The sequence below is a fragment of the Spea bombifrons genome, chromosome 1 (genome assembly GCF_027358695.1).
Source record: "Spea bombifrons isolate aSpeBom1 chromosome 1, aSpeBom1.2.pri, whole genome shotgun sequence".
NCBI classification, from domain to species: domain Eukaryota; kingdom Metazoa; phylum Chordata; class Amphibia; order Anura; family Pelobatidae; genus Spea; species Spea bombifrons.
In genome coordinates, this window is record NC_071087.1 from 119,170,082 (window position 1) to 119,190,319 (window position 20,238).

General features: G+C 41.0%; 2 protein-coding genes across 3 annotated transcripts; one reads left to right on the forward strand and one right to left on the reverse strand.

The window, feature by feature from the left end:
• The first annotated feature begins 1,220 nt into the window (after positions 1-1,220).
• Positions 1,221-6,686, forward strand: UBE2L3 (ubiquitin conjugating enzyme E2 L3). The gene is made up of 4 exons (XM_053470880.1): positions 1,221-1,278; positions 4,287-4,382; positions 4,875-5,061; positions 6,504-6,686. Exons 1-4 carry the CDS (start codon positions 1,252-1,254, stop codon positions 6,656-6,658), a joined length of 465 nt encoding a protein of 154 aa, XP_053326855.1. The 5' UTR covers positions 1,221-1,251; the 3' UTR covers positions 6,659-6,686.
• A 5,019-nt stretch (positions 6,687-11,705) lies between these two features.
• On the reverse strand, positions 11,706-20,025 carry YDJC (YdjC chitooligosaccharide deacetylase homolog). Of its 2 annotated transcripts, none has more exons than XM_053457384.1 (6): positions 19,910-20,025; positions 17,779-17,961; positions 16,962-17,121; positions 16,633-16,732; positions 14,001-14,178; positions 11,706-12,829 (listed from the first exon to the last, which is right to left on the reverse strand). In XM_053457384.1, the coding sequence occupies exons 1-6, from the start codon at positions 19,936-19,938 to the stop codon at positions 12,487-12,489; spliced, it is 993 nt and encodes a 330-aa protein (XP_053313359.1). In that variant the 5' UTR covers positions 19,939-20,025; the 3' UTR covers positions 11,706-12,486. The 2 variants fall into 2 exon arrangements, with proteins under 2 accessions (XP_053313359.1, XP_053313366.1); XM_053457391.1 differs by lacking the exon at positions 19,910-20,025 and adding an exon at positions 18,922-19,098.
• Between the last annotated feature and the right edge of the window lie 213 nt (positions 20,026-20,238).

Here is a 20,238-nt window from a genome sequence, read left to right on the forward strand (position 1 = left end):
CTATGATCGCCCCTGTGGGAGTGATCAAAGGGCTCGTGGGGCCTCTTTTTTGCTGTTGCTGGAGCATGCAGCAGCAGAGCCCCGTATAAAAAGGGTATTAACCCCTAAAATGTCGCATTGAAGGGGTTAATGCTGCACTGTGACTCTCATGGAGCGATTATGCAGCAGGGGAATGTTGTGTTAAAATCACAAACCCCTTCCCTGAATCTGCCTGTGGCAACTGGGAATGCGATTGCCTGCAGAATCACTCTTGTGGGAGTGATCAAAGGCTCGGGGTGGCTGTGCTCGTCTTCCCAGACGCCTGTGCAGCAGCACCCCTGCGATCACAATTGTGGTGACGTGGGGGCATTATTTATGCATGACTTACCAGGTATGTCACAGAACGAATGAGCCCCGCTTAGGCATGACGTACCTGGTACGTCACCGGACGCAAATGGGTTATCTACACATTATACAAGGCCAACAAGCTATTTCTGCAACAGAAGATCATTGCAGTTGCACTTTCTAAATGATTATTGAAGTACCGGAAACCACACAAATTTAGTGAATAGACCCCAAAGGCAACAACATTACATCCGTAGCGCGGCTATGTAAAAGGGTTGATATTTCCTTTTCGCACGTTTTGTTAGTGTTCCATTTTTATATCGCACCCCTATAGTGGATGATGGTTGTAGTCTGTAACACTATAGATATACATTCTAGATATAAACACACTTATTAGCATGTATCTCAGCAGAACATATATAATGACACCTTCAAATCCTTTAAAGGCCCCTCATCACATCCTAAGTAAATACTGCACATGAATAGCTCCCAGCGCATAAGTCTTGTGTAACACCCAGCAACTGATGTGTGTACATGTAAATATACAGGGAGTGTCACTAGTCATGACACATGTATGACACAGAATGCACATTTAATCTTTACTTCATTTTGCTTAACTTAAATTAGAATCTAAGAGACGCTTCATCTACATTACTAACGATCCTACTTTAGGCCATTTATAAAAGTAGGCGTTCACAAGAAATAGATTTATACTGCATTTATTCGAGTTACCGGGCGTCATCTTATGTTCTGTAAACGTTTATATGTGTACAGTGTGAGCTCTACAAACATGTTAGGGATCCAACCGGGTTACCCACATGTTTTAAACACCCCCCTTTTGGTTGCCCGGTGACCCGGCACAGGCGCACCAGGAAGTGCCGGCCCTTTAGCCGCAATGCATTGTGGGGAAATCCACTCAGATCCAAGATGGCGGCCAGCAGGAGGCTGATGAAGGTAATGGTGGGGAGATAGGGCGGCTCTATCATTGAGGCGGCGGGTGTGTAGGGCCGTAGGTTCTTTTAGGATCCCCGACGTGAACCAAATCCCATATCGGAATCCGATACCAGACGTCTGTAAATATAATCGTTGTAGACACAGGCCGCAAATCCTCGGCCTCCACCCGCGCCACCGCTGAGCCCGGCACTCCTTGGCCCAGGGGTAGTGGGTAGCTTGAGTGTGCGGTCTAGTGTAAGCTACGGCGGGAACCTGCGCTGCCGGGCCGCATGGGATTGTGTAAGTGTGGCCCGTGTATCTTCCGCCGGCAAGCCCTGGCTGTCGTTGTGTGGCCTGGGGAGCCTCCGGGTGTAAGATGATGAAATAAGGTTGTGTGACCGGGCTGAGCTGGCTCCTGTATAGTACTGTCTCTCGGGCATGAGTCTCTGGGTCCCACGAGCACCGGAGAGAGAACGCAGCGAGGAGGGATGTATCCGGGTGGAGATGACTCTGAATGCCGGCTGGCGGTGTACATTTCCTGGTGGAAAGTCACAGCGGGTAGTTTCGGTTTCCTCACAGCTCTGTTCACACAGTTGGATCCGGTCCCAAATCTGGTTTCATAGCCGGGTATAAATATCCCTCCTTGATCCATAGACCGGTATACCGGGTGTGTAAATTCGGATCACCCCAGTCAGATGTATGTTAAGGAATAAGCGCTGCTGCTGCAGTGTACACAAAAGGCTCTGCTGGCATGTAGGAAAGTGGCATGCTTTCCTGATCATTTTTATAAATAACAGACTTTAATGTGGAGATTCCGCTTCAAGCTCCTAATTTCTGCTGAGTAATATATAGTGTCGCCCCAGCAATGGCTACCATTATTTTCTCCCCACTGGAAGCCAATTACATTTTTTTACCCTGTGAATTATGAGGGATCTACCGTGTCATGTGAGGAAGTTCTGCTATCGTTACGATGAAGGATAAAGGAACTTACTAAAAAAAAACAAAAAACTAGTCTCGCTTTTGCTTCTAAGTGAAACTGCATTATAATTGCTATGGGATCTAGATGTCATGATAGATTGTTAAAAAAAAATAAACAAAAAAATAGTATAACGTTAATGTTCTTTTATCAAAAGCTACAAAATCCAATGTCTCCAATACTTTTATGACACTTCCCTGGCCTTGATAAGTCTACTTCTCTGCTTCTACTAATCTCAGAAGGGCCGGCTATGCATTACGCAGGGCCGTCTCAGTTCAATGTATAGTGAAGCCTGGGGTGGAGATGTCAGATCTGCCCGTTCCCAATTCAGTGAAAGCTCCTCCATGTCTCCATTCAAAGCATCCACAGGAACAGACGTACTTTGGATCAATTTCTTAACGATATGCCGCTTCCTCCCTCGGCCGGTGCAGATGTACAGGGGGTGCCTGGAGCCCTGGCTGGACAATATTTCAGGCTTACTGTGAAATAACCGATAGGGTCCTTAATTGATATAAAAGCAGATGGCATCCATCCAGTGGCATTCTTAGGGTTGTTTTCCTTCTGATTAATGCTAGGCTTTCTCACTGAGCAACAAGAGAAGACTGCTGCTTCTGTAGCAAGGTTCCTCTGGGGTCTCTTAGGCATGTCTCAAACATATATTTGTTATTCTCCAGCCCTCGTATGCACTCTAATGCATCTAACCGCTGAGTGTTACCTTAAAACAGACCTTCCTTTACATCGCAGAAGATGTATTCTCCTGTTCAGCAGAGCACAATTGCTTGCATTCAGATCCAGCTCTGGCTCAAGCAAGATTTCCAGGGGTCTAATGAGAGCCCCCCTTATGCATACACATTTTCTAATGTCACACCTGCCAGGAGTCTTGGTCAACATAAACAAGCATGGCGTTTTAGGGACTTAACTCACCGGTACTTTTAGCCGTGCTGTGAGTTTGGCAGATTGCACCAGCGTCTGTACTTAATTATTTAAGCTTGTCATGCTTTTTGAAGAGAGTTGAAATTCCTAAAGCAATGAAAGAAAAGCTCTTTAAAAAGTATTGATTTATATAGCGCCATCATATTCTGCAACGCTGTGCAGTGTGTATGCAGGACATAACCATTTGGAGCTACAGAAACAAAAGCTGAGGAGATCCTACTCAACAATCTTATAATCCAGATAGATTTAAGGGGTGATGGTGCATAGGGTGACCACTAGTGGCACTTTTATTACATTGTGGCTGTTTTGTTTTTGGGGGGTGTCTCTGGATTATGTATTCAGGGTTTGTGTCTGAGAAGAGAATTTGATAGATGACCTAACTAAAGTAGTGGCAAACCTGGCTGTTATGTCATGCAGTTGGTGGTAGAGGTGCCTTTGCATGGATGTCTTCATACATGAGGTGACAGTTCTTCTTGAATTTTAAAAACGTCCATCATATATCAAACAAGGAAAAAGATTGGTGGAAGAATTTCCAGTGACACTTTTGTCCATGTGTTTAGATCCTTAGAATCAATAGGATAACTGGTTAACTAACACTTTAAGTTGGACTTGATGTTTATGGTAGAACAGTTTTACAGAAATAATGGTGCACATGGAGAGTCCTGCAGCGTTGATATTGGCAAGGACTGAAGAAATGTGGCTGTCCTTAGGCTAAAACCAGGTTCTGTAAGGTTTTGCTTGCACTGGTAAAAAAAACTCCCACACTAATACATCTAAAAGCACCAAAACTAGTACACTACTTCTTAAAACATTTATAGTCCCTTTTCTGAAGGCAACATTCTTAAAGCCAAATTAACCATGAGGGTACTGGTAATGGGTGACACCCAAGCTCCATGGCTTTGCCAGAGAATCAGGCAAATATCCAGAGGCAGGTAGCTCCTAAAATATTACTCGTTGCCTTTTTTGCGCTGCTTCTTACTGGGCTTGTGGACATTCCTTCCTAAACTGAAAGTTACCTTTTTGTCCAGCCCCCCCCCCCCCGGAGGTTGCTAATGGCCACGAAGGTCTCCTGTTGCTGAATTGAACCATCATCAATTAATATGTTGTTTTCCTTGTCCAGGAGCTTGAAGAGATCCGCAAATCTGGGATGAAAAATTTCCGTAATATTCAGGTGGATGAAGCCAATTTGCTGACCTGGCAGGGACTCATTGTGCCAGTGAGTATATGGCCCATGTATTGGTAGCCTTGGTGGGATGTACATGTGTCTCTGTTTCCTATACATTTATTTCTCCTGTAGTCAGATCGCTGAGCAGTGGATGGTTTGACAGCCTTCACATCCTAGTTTGGTAAATGGTGATGGCTCCACACCTGTATCGCTCATGCTTTAAAGGTCATAGTGTGTGTATATATTATACATACATACATACATACATAAACACACAAGTCCTTTTCTTGCATCACAAGGCTGTTTAACCTGTTATTAATTTATACAAGACTGCACAGAATCCATACATTTTTTGTCCTTTCTTTTAATCTTCCAACTCTATATCGCACATTTTTCTGACAGCACTTTGTAACTGCTGCATTTTACAATCCACCTACCCCCATGTATATATTATTCCTTTTTATAATCCACCAATCCCGTGTATAAATCGTTCACATAAGGTTGCATCCCCTAATTCTAACAACCTCCTCCTCGTCACACCAGGACAATCCTCCATATGACAAAGCCGCTTTTCGGATTGAAATTAACTTTCCAGCGGAGTACCCATTCAAACCACCGAAGATAACATTTAAAACCAAAATCTACCATCCGAATATTGATGAGAAGGGTCAGGTATGCCTGCCAGTGATCAGCGCTGAAAACTGGAAACCAGCAACCAAAACCGACCAAGGTGAGAATCAAAATTTGTTTGAATTATAGGTGCCACCTATTGTGTCACGTGTAATTGGAATTCATGAACCAATATATCAATCTGATTTAAATTCAACTGTCGAGGCATTTTTTAAATGTAAATGTTCTGGCATTCGTTCTTAATCATTTTAGTAATCATGTAGCATGTAATATGTACAATAGTTTAACCGATACATAATATTATGGCAATATCCTTCCTGTCAAAATTATTCCCACAGAATATCTAATAGGTGGTGGTGAATATCTATCATGGAGGATTTTTTTGTTAACTTTTTATTGAAGTCGTACATATTGAATACAAAACTCACATAGTAAGAAGTATTCAATATATATGATCTGAAAGTGCCTTATCCCATACTCCATCTGGGAGAGAGGGTTTTTTTTAGCAATGATCCAATGGCAGATAGGAACCAGTTTGGCCCATCTAGTCTGCTAGTTTGTCCTAATGTACACACTGTCAAACTGTCTAGTCCAATCCCTATCCCATGGATGTTTAATATTATTATTAACCTCTACCACTTCTACTGGGACGATGTTCCACTAATCTACCATCTTCTCAGTAACGTAAACCTTCCTTGAATTATATCCAAGCCTCAGACTTTCTAGTCCTAGAGTATGACCTCTTGTTCTAATATTTATCGTCCCTTGGAATAAACTGCCCTGTTGTGTTTTGTTAAATTGTTTTATATGTTAATGTTTGCATCACAATATCCTTCTGGGGATGAGATGCCCAGAACTGTACACAATTCTCTATAAGGTGTGACCAGTCATCTGTAATGCTACTAATGCCACTAGTCATACAACCCAGCACCCTGTGTCCTGTTAGTGTGCACTATTCCTCCTGTGTGAACTGTGTAGTGCTGATTCAACGTGTATTGGTCCACAAATACACCTTAGTTTTCAAGTTTCAAATATTTCAGTATATACTACTATAGCTTATTCTATTTTATTTTATTCCCAACAGTATTCATTCAGTGTTTTTCCACTAGCTAGCTCTAGCACAGTAATGATGAACTTATATAAAGGCAATGTATTAAGAAAGCAGCATTTGTGGAGCTATGGTGATTTACTGTAAGAGTAGTGGGACAATAATGCTTTTTGAATGGTGTAAGGTTATGATTTTAGCACAAATACAAAGGTCAGTGCAGGATAAAGTGTGAAAGGGTAGAGCAGAATCCAATTCATACATAAGCAAGCTCTACAGTCCAAAGCTTTTATATAATGTATAATTTATCATTGCAAAGTAGCAGTTGGAAGTTATGCTTGTCAGTGGTATTTTAAATGAATTGCCTCTCGGGAAGCTGCAAGCTGGAATTGGCCTTCGGGGAAACAATTTTGTAAGGATGGCGTGGTGCATTCATCGAGATGATTTTTTTTCCCACTTTCACCGGTTTAATCTCATTGTGTTCATTCTTGTCCTAGTCATCCAGTCTCTCATCGCCCTGGTCAACGACCCACAACCCGAGCACCCACTGCGTGCAGATCTAGCCGAAGAATACTCAAAGGACCGTAAAAAATTCTGTAAGAATGCCGAAGAGTTTACAAAGAAATATGGAGAGAAGCGGCCAGTGGACTAGAAATTTGGGGCCGAGTGCCAGAGGAAAACACACACACACAAAAAAAACACAAACACAAATTCAAAAAAACGCAACTAAAGAAATGGAGTCAGTGAGTTCAGAATCCCCTCCCTCACCCCACCATGAAATTAACACATGAGGCAGGACTCCGAGGGATCATGGAACGGAGGCACAGAGTCAACCCTGCGGTTAAGCTCTTCACCAAACTCTATCTAGATAAACTTGTAAAGAGGAGGATTAAAACATGGGAGTACAGTTCTGCTTTTATGTGTTAAAACAAAGTCCCAACAAATTAATTTACTACTTTGCCATACTTAATGTTCTACATTTTTTTTCTCTCCTGTTTTTCTTACTCAAAATGTTCTCGCAAAAACATTTGCATTTGTTATCCTAGGGTTTCAGTGTATAGCTGCATTTTAAAAAAAATATCTTCCACCAATTACATTGTGGACACTCCTAGACAAAGGTCCTTTATTTGATTTTAGTTTGTCACTACTCCTCCCGCTGTTATCCTTTCAGTGTCAGAGAAAGTGTCCTACGCCTGACACCGAAGGGTGTACAATCACCTGGCCCTCGCAGACCCCTTCCAAGGGAGGGTATAGTTGAACATTTGGCTCTTAGTTTTCCTTTCTTTCAATGTTGCACTGTGCTTTGTGGGACGCGGTAAGTTCTCCTTCAGTTTGTAACATAAAGATAATAAAAAAAATAAAAAAGGAAAAAAATTCTAAATGCTGGAAATGAGCCCGTTTTTCTGTAAATCTGGCCGATGTTGTAATAGTTAAATGAAGGGGAATATTGATTTGCTGGGTTGGGTCTGAATCTTCAGGTGGTTTCTCTCAACAGATTTTACACCTTACTAACACGCAAGGGTTCAAAGTACATTGAAGGCAGGTGGTTTGGGGGGGCTGAGTAGAGACGCTTCTGTATTTGTATATTAATGGTGAATAAGATGAGGGTTTAGATGTATTCAGAACTTGTTACAACTGTTTATAAAACTCACTGCAACCAGAATCTTGGCGCTATTTTTTCCTTGTTGCTGTTGTCTCGGAGGAGCATTTTAGCTCCATTTGGCATGGACATTAATTTATAGGGAAGAGCAAAAAATAGTTGCGTAAAAGAACCAACATAAGTGCGCCCATGTTTTTGAGACATACAGAAAACAATGTTTATCCAGTCTACTTTTTATAATAGAAATAAATGAACATCTGATTTCTTCAAAAGACCAGTAGTGACAGTTGTATTGAGCAAACCTTTGATATATTGGTAATATATAAATAAAAATTGAGTGAGATCACAGATTTTTTTTTTTTTATGGTTGCATATTTTATATACCCAATTATGGTTCTGTTTTTGTGAGCACCCACCCACAACATCCCCACGGCCTAGGCATTTGTACCGTAGTTCTAGGAGATATTAGGTAACAGAATTGATTTTTATTATAAGCGTTTTTAAGGGGTTCTTCAGCAATGCCAACTCGGATCACTGGGTGTAGGTTTGTTGGTTAGACTTATTTATGAACTTATCGCAATTCTTTACCTTAACGACAACCAATTATACATTGGTTGAGGTTTTTTGTGTGTGACATATAGTTATTCAGTAGATGACATAAGGACCTGAAGATTGCACGGTGTCTTTCTAAAATATAACCGGCTGTATGGTTTACATTTCTCTGCAATCTTATTAAACACTCAAACCTCCTCTATATAGTGCAAAGGTATGCATGTTCCAGAGAAACATTTCATTTTATACATTTTCTTTCTGGTAGATGAATATTTGTGGCATTCTTCTCAACATTTTTACAGCTTTAAGAAGCAGTGGCACCAAAATCCTAATGTGTCCATGCTGAGCAGCTGCTTTTAAACGCATATAACATTCTGAGATGACAAATGGACCTGCAAGACCCAAATTGGCATCACGGTTCCTATAAGTCTATAAGGGGATATATAATTCAAGAATCCCAGAAAACTATCGTCTTGGTTTGGCATGCATTTACCCGATGGTAGGCTTTTCATTTACTAGCAATAGTACATTTGTATGGATAATTGAAGTTGCTAATTAGTTGACAACTGGAATAAGTCGTGTTCCTGTTGACAAGGTTACTTTTGTAATATGTATGAAATTGCAACCCATTAGACATTTTTACTGGTCATGTAGAATGAGAAGTTCCTGCAATATCAGGCTAACTTATACCTTTGGCTGTTGCGCATAGAAATATATTAAATAAGTTAATGTTTTAAATGTATAACCAGCCCTCTATAGTTTGTAAAAACAAAGGTGATTTTTATTATTATAAAGGTGACAAGTGTGAAAATGCATTATACACATAAAATTATGATTTTGGAATGGATCAGTCACATCAAATTTGGATATGTGAACAAAAAGGTGAGAATCAAGTCATAGCATGTCATATAAATATTTGTCAGTTTTTTGTTTAAAAAACAAAACCATCAACAAAAGGAAGTACAAAAGCTCCAAATTCTGTTTCCACTTGCCATTATCCTCCATGCACAATGTTAGGCATTGGATCGACACGTAGTTGCAGTACCTATATAAATCACCCCAATATATTTAGTGATTTTTATTGTTATTATTTAGATCCAAAAATATGTTTATTTGCGGTTGTTACATTTGAAAGGCTATTGGTTTTCTCTTATAAATTATTAAATAAACCACTTATTTGCAGTACTGTTGCACTTGGCCATGTGTAACATTTAATAGGAGATCTTACGTCAACTGTATATGAGCAGGGCTCAGTGCGGTCTTAACACATGGGCACGCTGGGCAGTTGCCCAGTGGCCGAGCCCCTAGAACACCAGCATATCGATATGGGGGCGAACGGTGAGGCTGCCTCCCCTGGGCCAGTCGTCTGGGCCACATCAAGGCAGGTGGACGCTTGTCATCTGCCCTGGGGCACCTGCTTCCCAAACCAGCGCTTGTGGTGGCTTAGTACAGTGCGCATCCAGGCACCGTGACTGGTGGTGTGGGTAGGAGGCGCAGCTAAGCAGGGCCTGTTGGGGAGATCGCAATCTCCCTCTTTCCAGCCCAACATTAAAGGAGCGCGAGGTTCATCACTTAGACCCTGGCTTCTGTGCTCCCTAATCGCTACACCCTGACAATTGATGCTGAGCTACGTCGTATCCCAGCACTCTGCATCAATTGCGGGCGCATGGTGATTAGAAAGCACCAAAACAGAGGTTTGGAGTGAGGTGGAAGACGGAAGATGGATGAGTAGAAAGGTAGGCGATTGGGAGAAAGGGGTGCTGTAATGGCAAGTATGACCCTGTATGTGCGTAAGGGCAGTGTATGTGTACATGTGTGTGTATGGGCAGGCGTGTGTACTAGCAGTGTATGTTTATATGTGTGCGTATGGGCAGGCATGTGTAAAGTTAATGCTGTTATGTTACAGTGATGCATTCATGCAGGCCCCACTTCACTACTTACAGGACTTAAAGGATCTGCTGCTAATGTCTTGGTGCCAGATACCACAGCACGCCTTCAGAGCTCTAGTGGAGTCCATGCCTCAACAGGTTGATGTTGATGTTCCCTGATGTAAAGACTTAATTAGTTCCTGGTAATAATGTAATCATATCCCATGCGTGTTTGCATCCCCTTACTGTAACCCCTGCCAAATCTCTGAAAGGTTGTTCTGCTGATCTACCACCTCTACATTATCTTATTATTACTCACTATACAGTGGAGTTCCCAAGGCAACTGCTCAGAACAGCATAAGATCTGGTAGGTGACTCCATACATCACCTGTTCCTATACACACTGTTTAACCAATTCACCTTATACCTTTTCTTATCCTAAATTACTACTGAACCTACACCTTTCTTCTCCATGAGACTGGACTTTGAACCTCTGTACAGAGACATCAACAAGGAAGATGGAAGGAACCCCTGTAGAGCATGTAATACACCCAGGGGGCGTACCTAGAGTATTTGGCAGATCCTGTATGTGACACCACCCAACACAAAAAAAATTAATGTTGGCAAGAATATTTGTCACAAATTGGTAAACTGTATGTCAACTGGAAAAAAATAGGAATCTTAAAAAACAAATAAATGATAAATAAGTTTAAAAAAATAACATTAACAATCACTGTATACTGAGCTAGACATTGATGGTGGTACAGCGTAACTCCTATCACTATACACTGAGCCAGACATTGACGTGGTAGGCCTCTGCCCCTGAAACAGCATGCCTGTGCCACCTCTGCTCCTGAAACAGTCTGCCTATGCCACCTCTGCCCCTAAAGCAGTCCGCTTGACCGGCTTTAAATATGTCCCAAATAGGACATGGGGCAGAATAACCAGATTTTTTTAAAAAAATGGTTTTGAAATAACAATATGCTTACCTATAACAACCTCTACAGATCATCCTGACTCGATCAACTCATCCATATCCAAGCAAGCAGTGCTCTCTCCTACCACCGACTAGATTGTAAGCTCGCAAAAGCAGGGCTGTCTTCTCCTTTACCTTTCCAGTATGTTATTGTTTGTGATTTTAAATTATTGTACTGACTGTAAAACTGCTACAGAATCTAAGGCGGCTATGAAAAAAAAGGTCATGTAAGATCTGAGTGTCTCCATCAGAAAGAAATAGGTAGACTGGATGTGCTTAGTTGTTCTTACCTGCTGTGAAATTATACGTTTGTATCGTTAAAATCTAGCCTGTTGCAGAAAATTGAGACTTAATGCTAAAATCAAGTGAGCAATTCAAATCCCCAGAAATTATTATTCGATACTCATAGCGTGGCAGGTACTGTTTCCAACAGCCAGAATCTAATAAGATCATGGGAAAACTTCAATATGACACAACCAATAGTGAATGAATAGATGCATATCAATTGTGTGCTTTTGCAGTAATTCATATATATAGTGGTCTATTGATTACAATGTAGCTGTGCTTTCTTTCTTAGTCCGGAGTTGCTATTTGGGGTTTAACCTGTTCCTCCATAGATTTTCATGATTAATTTTCTCTGGTTATCAAGGTTGAGCCATTCTTTGGTTTAGTACGAAGAAGTATGACAATAACAACGGCACAGTATTTTTTGACTTAATTTTAATATGCTAGTAATTAAAAACAATTGTGGGAGTTCTGCTTTCACCTGCTTACTGGCTGCCGCCTTTCATTCTTCTTGGTGAATGTGTGTCAGACAGGAAAAAAGAGATTGGGGATTGGGTAGGCCAAATGCGTTCTGGACTGCAACATCATCGGGATGTTTGGCTGGGCTTGGTCCCGGGCCGAATGCTGCCAGTATTCCCTTGGATTCATTTACCAGTTTTTATAAAAAAAAATACAAACGCATAATGTATACAATATTTATCATTATAGAATGTAATTATTAAAACTGACATGGATATTTCACTTTTTTATTATGGCTGCAATTCACTTGATCAGTAGAAAGCATAGGCCAAGGCATTTACCAAGGCTGCAGCGCTTCACACTTACATTTCGAGAGGTTGTGTGTACCCTCGCTAATTATGGATGTGAATTAACGCCCTTCACCTGATTAAAATGTAATCTGCTGGTTTCTGGTGTAGGTTACCATACAACCTGTTAATCAGACGCAACCCCTGACATCAGCTGCTGGCCAAAAAAAAGAAAAATGGTTCAAGGTAAAATAGAACCAGCCAGTGCTAGTCTCTTACACTTGTTGTGTCAGTAGAAGCCAAGTTATGTATATTCTCAAAAGATCTACATTTGGGCAGCCCTGAACTACTGGAGGAGGTAGATGGTACTAGAACAATGTTGAAAACCAGTACATAGCACGCATCAGTGATGATTAAGAGGCACAAGATGATTATTTTGTGGTGTTTCATTTGTCAAAGGTCTTTGAAACTACACAGGCACATTCCAGTTTTATTAAAATAACTCTGTAATAATGAGGATTTTAGCACCTCTAACTCGTGAAGTCTTTCACTTGACTGTGAGAAATCATCTGGACCCTCTCCACAGCCCCCTTCATGGGGCAAGCTAGGGTACCCCGGATGTGTCATGAGTTCAATGCTTACACTGGTACCAGGCTGCCAAGGCAGGCTCTGCATTGAATGCACTTCGGATAGGCTGCTGTCCAGTGACTCTATTCCATATTCAATGGCTCTCTGAATGTTAAATACGGACATTTTGTTCCCCATGGTGCTAAGGCCAATGTATAGGTTGGGCCACCTGTAAAACACAAGTGAATTGATTATTAATCACTGCATCAGATCTCGTAAGGGAGGATAATCCATCTGATCTGCACTGGATTTTGTTTGGGATTTTAAGACGCTTCAACAAAAAGTCCTCTTATTTAAAGATAAAAAACATTGTAACATGCAGCAGATGAGTCTTTGGTGGCATTGAATGCATTCTGTTTCACTTTATATATTTACCATTATCAACAGAGGCTAAGGGAACGTAATATGTATAGCATACATATTGGAAGGAACAGTAAAATGAGATGTTGATTTAGCAAAGTGCAGTAGGGAAGTTTATTTCAGAGGAGATTTGTTAGAACAAGAGGTCAGTCAAAAACTAGAGAGTCAGAGTTTAGTACGGAAGTTACAGGGTAGTAGTGAATGGAAAAGCCTCTCAGCAGAAGCAGTAGATGCTAATACAGCGAGAATTTAAACATGCACGGGGCAGTCATAAACCCATCCTGAATCCAATACAAGAGTCTTGAGTCATAGCAGGAAAAACAAGCAGACTTCATTTGCTGTCATATTCTAGATTTCTATCAAATTACACTCCGCGCAGAAACAATGTAACTGCCGACTTGACTCCCTGCACAGCTACCCCACAACGCAGCTATGTCAGGATGGGTTAGTGTGATGTACTCAGCTTTTATATTTCCAGGAACGGAAGGGACACTCCATTGTTCCAGACAGCCTTTCTAAAGAATATTAGTAGTACTTTGTAACTGTACTGTACCCCTGTAACACTCACTGGGTCAGTGATATTACTGACTGCGGTTCAGCTGAACACACCTACTTGCAAAGCAAATAGCCGGGGAGCAGGGAAAGAGACAAGTTCATGCATATCTGAAGGGACCACTCGGCTATTATATGCATTAAAGCACATATGATGGCTGGAGTGTCCCTTTAACATACACACTCACTAGGTACAAGTAACATTTGAATGTTAATGTAAATGCTCTGCAGCAGTACAGCATGGAAGGATATGCCTGCATGCATGTGTGTGTGTGATCCGATTATATGCATAGCATTTACATGTTACCATACATAACAGTTAGGAGTTGCCAAGTTTGGCTGGATAGATTTAATATGACTGGATAGATTTAATATTTTAATCTGAGACAGGTGTCACAGGTTTTGAATACCCCCTGCAGATATCTCACCTTATGGCATGGCTCCTGAACACCTCCACTGAATTCAGGGCATCTTTCTCTACCCCTCTGTTGAACTCCATCAGTTCCTCCCGGATCCAGATGCACCTGTGAAGTCCTAGCTCAACCGGCAGGCGTGTGTAACGAACGTCATTCTCCTGGAGCACACGAGCAAACTCTTCTCTGATTCCTGCTCACACGAATACCGAGTTAAAAGACAGCCGCGCTGGATTTATGTGATGCACTAACAATACCAGAGCATGCAAAATATTCCATAGTGATTTATTAGTGATTGACAAATACTGACACAAAAGCGCCACCAGAGGAAACAGAATTAGACAGAACACAGGCATTGAATCATTACGTGGCACAGACACAGCGCTTTTCCCGATAACGTTTTTCAGTGTGTTTTCGGAAGCAAGGCTACTTATGTAATGACGTCAGATCAGATATTGTTCATTCACAGCATGTGAAAAAACAAAACACATTTGATTTTGGTGTTGTCATGGAGGCTCCATAAACACTACCTGCCCACTGACCCTCACGTGACATTAAAACCCTTAAAGACAGGGCTGTTTTATTTTTGTACCCTTCATGACAATGGCTGCCTTATGATTCTGCGGTGTTTGTGTTTAAGTGTACCCACACAAAATATATTTTTCCAGGACAAGAAGGGCATTACAGCCATATCAGCTGAGTGAAGAAAGCAATCGTTCTTTCGTTTCTATGCTTGTTTAACCCCATGACATACCGGGCATGTCAGCTGTCCACAAGGGAATGCATTTCCATGGAATTTAAGGGGAACTTGTGAGTAAAAGAGTCAATGGGGGGGGGGACCCACAGCCTCACTTGCTTTTAACCCCAAATCTGTTCACCCTAAACCACCCACCTTCCGTCATTTGGGGAGGCACTTTAGAACACTCCTAATGAGTTGTGTCATATTTTGTTGCTAAGGTACCTTGTATGTTAAATTTGGGGTGATCATGTCCCACATGTTACAAATATTGCAAACGTGTAAGTGGTGAACGTCAGTTAGGGTAGGGATTTAAAGGCTCAGACCTCTGTGATCAGCATTCTAGCATCTAGTCAGTGTCTGCTTCAGTCGTCAGCAATAATTCGCAAGGAGATCGCTGCTAGCAGCAGCCCAATAGAGAGCGGCTTTATAAATTCTTATCAGCGGCGTGCAGGACTACACTGTATCTACAGCATAGCAGTTAGAGGCTCTTCTCTTCATGGAGATGTCACTCATTAACCGTTTGGTCTCCTGCATGTTGAGCGGTTTAGGCAGGCTCTATTTAAGATATCCAGCCTAATTAATAGAATAAAAGTTCTGTTTTACTTTTTGTATAGGCTACACCTTGATCAATTGGTACCAAACACCCCCTATCTACCTGTCAGCTTGATGGGCCATTGTTATTTCTCAGGCTCAGTTTAACCCCTTCCTGCCATGTTTCCTATCATACTTGAGGCCACCATATTTCTAACATAACTCTGAAGATGCTAGGTGCTGTGTCCCCTGTTGGATTTAATGGCACCCAGGACAGGACATCTGGTATTCTTCGAGGATTCCCTGCTTGAATGCTGTTCATGTTCCACTGATTTTATAGTGGCGTCTAGCTAGTTTTACAGATAACACTCATGGGAGGATGTGTCCTAAGAAAGTTTTTTCTTTTCTTATTCATACAAGATGCCTTGCTAACCCTTAAACATAGGCAAAAAGGTTCTGTTCTGCCTTCTCTGGTCAAATCCTGATCAGTGTAGAAGCGCTACAGAATTTGATGGTGCTATATAAAACAAATAATAATCATGTCAGATTTTGCCTGTAGTCCTGATGTGTTGGAAACTATGATATGCTGGAGGTAACTCTTCCCATGCCCTCATTTTATTCGGTCCAAGTGGTGTTACACCAATACTGATTTATTGACCTTTGGAAATATGATTATGTTTTAACATGTTAATGCTGTCCATTCGTATATTGCCAATTTTACAGTTTTTGTTAGTTTTGACTCCCCTTTCGTAAAAGCTCTACCGAATCTGTTAGTGCTCTATAAATAACATGTAATATCGTGATTACTGTTGCGGTTACCCGTGCAGGCTTTGTCTTTCCATATTGTAGATCCACTGTACTAAAACGTCTATGTGGAAAGAACAATTTATACCATTCCCAGATCAGCAGTATTAGTAAACTAAATACTATGTGATAATCTTTAATTGGGAGCAAAGCCTAAATAAACAAGTGTAATACACAGAACATGCAACAGCAATCCACAATAACCGACAGTATGGGAAAAAAGTGGTTCTGACTAGACACAATGGCACCAGATTTTCAGAGAGAAGCCTGATCCAAACCCCAAGTGGTAGGTCCGGTGACTTCACATGCTGATAGATTTAAGTATCTTGTGGAACTAAGGTAAGATAGGTGGAAAGATGTGTTTGTTCAAAACATTTTGAGAGAGATTTTTTTAATAATTTCCCAATATTTATATTGGTAAATGATAATAAAAAGTATGTTATTACTACAAGTTTATAATAATACAAATGTTTCATTCTTCTCATGTCATCTTTTTCAGCTAGTGTAGGTTATGGTATGTGAAGTTCTGCTTCCAAACACGGTTAGATGTAATATTTGGGCTGGGCACCTTACCTGGTAATATATGAACATGTTGATGTCCATCCATATGTTGAGGATTCTGTCCTGTCAACACACGAAATAAACTGATCTGTGCCTGCAACTCCTGCCGAACCTACAAACATTCATTACAACTTAATTAGACCTGTATATACCTTCAAAAATTACTACAGCAAATCCTCATCCTGTAAGCAGATTGTAATACTGATTGTATTCATGTGTTCCTGAGACTTTCCTGTCTATTACATTTACCCAAGTCAACCCCAGTGGGTCGCTGCTAACACGCACTCCTAAAATTCAAGACACATTTACCGGTTTCTATAACATATGTAAAATGGACCCACCTCTGACATGTTTAGTAGTCCCTGTGCCAGCGATTTGCGTATACCCATCTTCCCAAGAAAGACACCCTGAGCGTTGATGAGGGTGGAGTTCTGCCGAAGCTCTGCACATACCGGTAATCCTTCTGAGAGGTTGGCATGAAGACCAATGGGAATCTTAAACCTGGAAAAAAGGTGATACATTGGTACCTGAATGTATTTCTGTATTGCATAACACTACTGAATGGAAAAAAGTCATGTGGGAGTGATAAGGAACTGTCTAAAATAACTGCAGACGGAAGGAACAGACTTATCAATCACTATATTCTGTATTCAAATACATTTTTTTCAGAACCACAATGCCCCAAATTAACTATTTCTAGGCCAAAAACCAGATGTTCTCCCATGGTCCACCCATAGTGTAATGCTGTGCCAAACACCTACTGCATGAACTGAAGAATGTACTTTCCATAAGAAATTTAGAAGTGACAAGGCTGCCCTATCCAGGGACAGTGTACATCCATTCTAACCTAGAAACAACACTTTCATTTTATTTATTGTTTTTCATTTTTATGATACGCACCACAGAAGAGAAGAAGGGTCACACTACAAGTTTCCCAAACTCATAGTCATGCGTTTGCCAACAATTACAACAAAGTATAATGTTCATTTTATTTACACATTCAAAAAAAATAAATAAAAAAACCGCTCTATTGATCATTTAGTATTGTTAATTAATTTTAAAAAGACACTCACACTTACAAAAAATAAAAAAAAAGTTTCCTTGTTTGCAAGGTAAACAGACTAATTTGTTTGCTTTCCATGTTGGCTGAAGTCTTACCTCCTTGCTAGGTCAGCCGCACTAGCTGCAGAACTACCATTCACCAGAAGAGAGACGTTGGACAGGCCTCCAGCATGGAAACACTCGACAATGCCCATATCTCTACGAGGACAGTATCCAAAATCATCTCCGGTCACCACCAGCTTGATCTCTGCACTCGGAGACATTCCATGGAGGTTTGGTCTGCAAGTGGAACCAACACGGAAAACATTTTTTGGCAAGGCAAATTGTACAAATTGTTACTAAATATTTCATTACATTACTTGCTTCTGCCAACAGCTAAAGTTCAAGGCGTTTAAGCATTAAAGGTGCTGTTCTACAAAACATTAACACATTCTTTAATATATTAAGCAATATTTTTTCTGAAGGCTTTAATCACATAATAAAAAAAAACTCAACCAAAGCTTCTAAAAAGAAACTTATGTTTCTATGGTAGAAACCTATCATTGACTATTTATGTCACGTGACAACCCGTTCCCCTCAAAAATTATCCCTGGGACAAAAATTAACATTTTATTTAATATTACAAGATTTATTGGAAAGGTTTGGGCATCCAAAAATACTAGCAACAATGTTTTGAATAGGACAGAATCTATAAGAGGCTGATTTAGAGATTTAAGAACTAATTTAAAAATAAGACAAATCATAACCCAAATATTTGGTTCATTCCACTTGGTGCCTGTGTTGCCACATCTCAAATTATAAAAAGTGTGCTTATTTTTTCACCAATTCTGCTTTTTATATATCAAATTAACGTTTAAAGTGCATTTTAGTAATTTTGGACCTTGGTAGTGCTTGATATGCCATAGCTTGCAATCCTAACACACAAACCATTTTATTTTGTTTTTATGTTTTCAAAATAAAAAGGGTGTTTTTTTGTGATTATCAAATTAAAAATTGTAAACATTTTACAAATATTTAGCGTCAAAGTCTACTTTTTTTTCCTGGCCAGGCTTAAGGAGAATAAACTACCATGAAAGAGCGGATTTTGGATCAGTTCCACATCACCGGTAAAAAGATTAAGTTTATAATCTAGAGATCAAAAGGATTCAGCCACTTTTCAGAGTCACTAGCGCCTAGCATCTCCTTTCTTCTACCTTTCTTCTATCCACTCTACTGTTTTGGAGTAATAGTGGTGCTTACCTTCCGCTCTTGTGTAACGTGGAGCACTCGCTTTAGAATGTGCAAGTCACAGTAACAGGGAACCTTAGATAACTTTCCATTACGTGTCACATGCCCTCCCATGGTTAAAGTCTGACTCCATTTAAAAAAAGTTTTACAGCTGTTTGCCAATCAGCTTTATTTCCAGTCACACCCACAGCCTCCTATTATGCAGAAAACAAATTAAAAAAAAAAAAAAAAGCTTTTTTTGGAACAAACCCCTCAGGCTTTTTTTTCCCCAAGGAGGAGCATCATATGACCTCCCAACATCACCCCAGTTACCATCAACTAAACTACTTAACTTTCCCTCCAGGAATGTAAAAAGCTATGTAATGAGTAGTACAGAGACACAGTTCCAAGAGACACAAATCATTGGAGTTCTGATGAATGAGATCCAAAAGGGACGAGAGGAAGAAAGATCCCAGCCTCTAGAATAATGGAGGAGAGGGGGCTGGATTCTTGGAAAGAGAGAAGAGAATGTGAAATAGTTCTAGACATCTAGATTGTAAGCTTGTTGAGCCGGGCCCTTCTCACCTGTTGTTTCTGTAAGGCAAAATATGTTATATACTACATGTTTGTCCATTGTACAGCGTTACGGAATATGGTTGCGCTATATAAGGAGTAATGAATAATAAAGAGAGACATAAAATACTGGAAGAGGACAGGCGGTTACAGGGCGCTATAAAGATGGGTAGACAGAGACGGGTAAGAAGGTATTTGGTAACGGGTGGCACGGACCGGCTCTGGTCTGCAGCATGGATATATTGTAATTAGAGGCGTAAAGCAGAGAGTTTTTATAATAATAAATAGCGGCATGTGGCTGCATTGAGAAGAGTAAGAGAGATAAGCAGGGGGAGCCTGCCTGCATGTAACCAGTAGCATACAGCTTCCCGGGCCCTCACACATAGGGGGCAGCGTGCCTCATAAACCGCCCCCCGTGCATGCCTGCTCTATTTCTAATCCCACGTACCTGCCCTGTATCCTCGCCGGGCTGCCCATGCCTCGGCCACGCTCTTCCCGGTGCTTTCATTTCCTCCAGCACGCACCGGTTCTGCGGGTTATTCTTTCCCACGCCCACAACTGCTGACGTCACCAGCCCTAAGGCTCCTCCCAGTCCCCCCCACGCTACAGCTGAACCTACCCTATCACTTACAGGCGTCATGGCGGAGTCGGGTAGTCGCAGACCCCACTGACATGCCAAAGCGTGCCACGCAAGGGTTAATTAAGATACGCTCCCGTTCCTTGTATATGCTCAGTGGGTTTGAATCGGTATGTGTTGCAGCGGTGAGCGCTTTTTGC

Excerpts from the sequence above, each read along its gene's own strand:
- UBE2L3 (XM_053470880.1), top strand. The coding sequence starts at position 1,252 with ATGGCGGCCAGCAGGAGGCTGATGAAG. Across the intron at positions 1,279-4,286 it reads CCAGCAGGAGGCTGATGAAG|GAGCTTGAAGAGATCCGCAA; the intron begins GTAATGGTGGGG and ends TTCCTTGTCCAG. Across the intron at positions 5,062-6,503 it reads AGCAACCAAAACCGACCAAG|TCATCCAGTCTCTCATCGCC; the intron begins GTGAGAATCAAA and ends TTCTTGTCCTAG.
- YDJC (XM_053457384.1), bottom strand. The coding sequence starts at position 19,938 with ATGGGCAGCCCGGCGAGGATACAGGGCAG. Across the intron at positions 17,122-17,778 it reads GCGGCTGACCTAGCAAGGAG|GTTTAAGATTCCCATTGGTC; the intron begins GTAAGACTTCAG and ends CCTTTTTTCCAG. Across the intron at positions 16,733-16,961 it reads GACTACTAAACATGTCAGAG|GTTCGGCAGGAGTTGCAGGC; the intron begins GTGGGTCCATTT and ends GAATGTTTGTAG.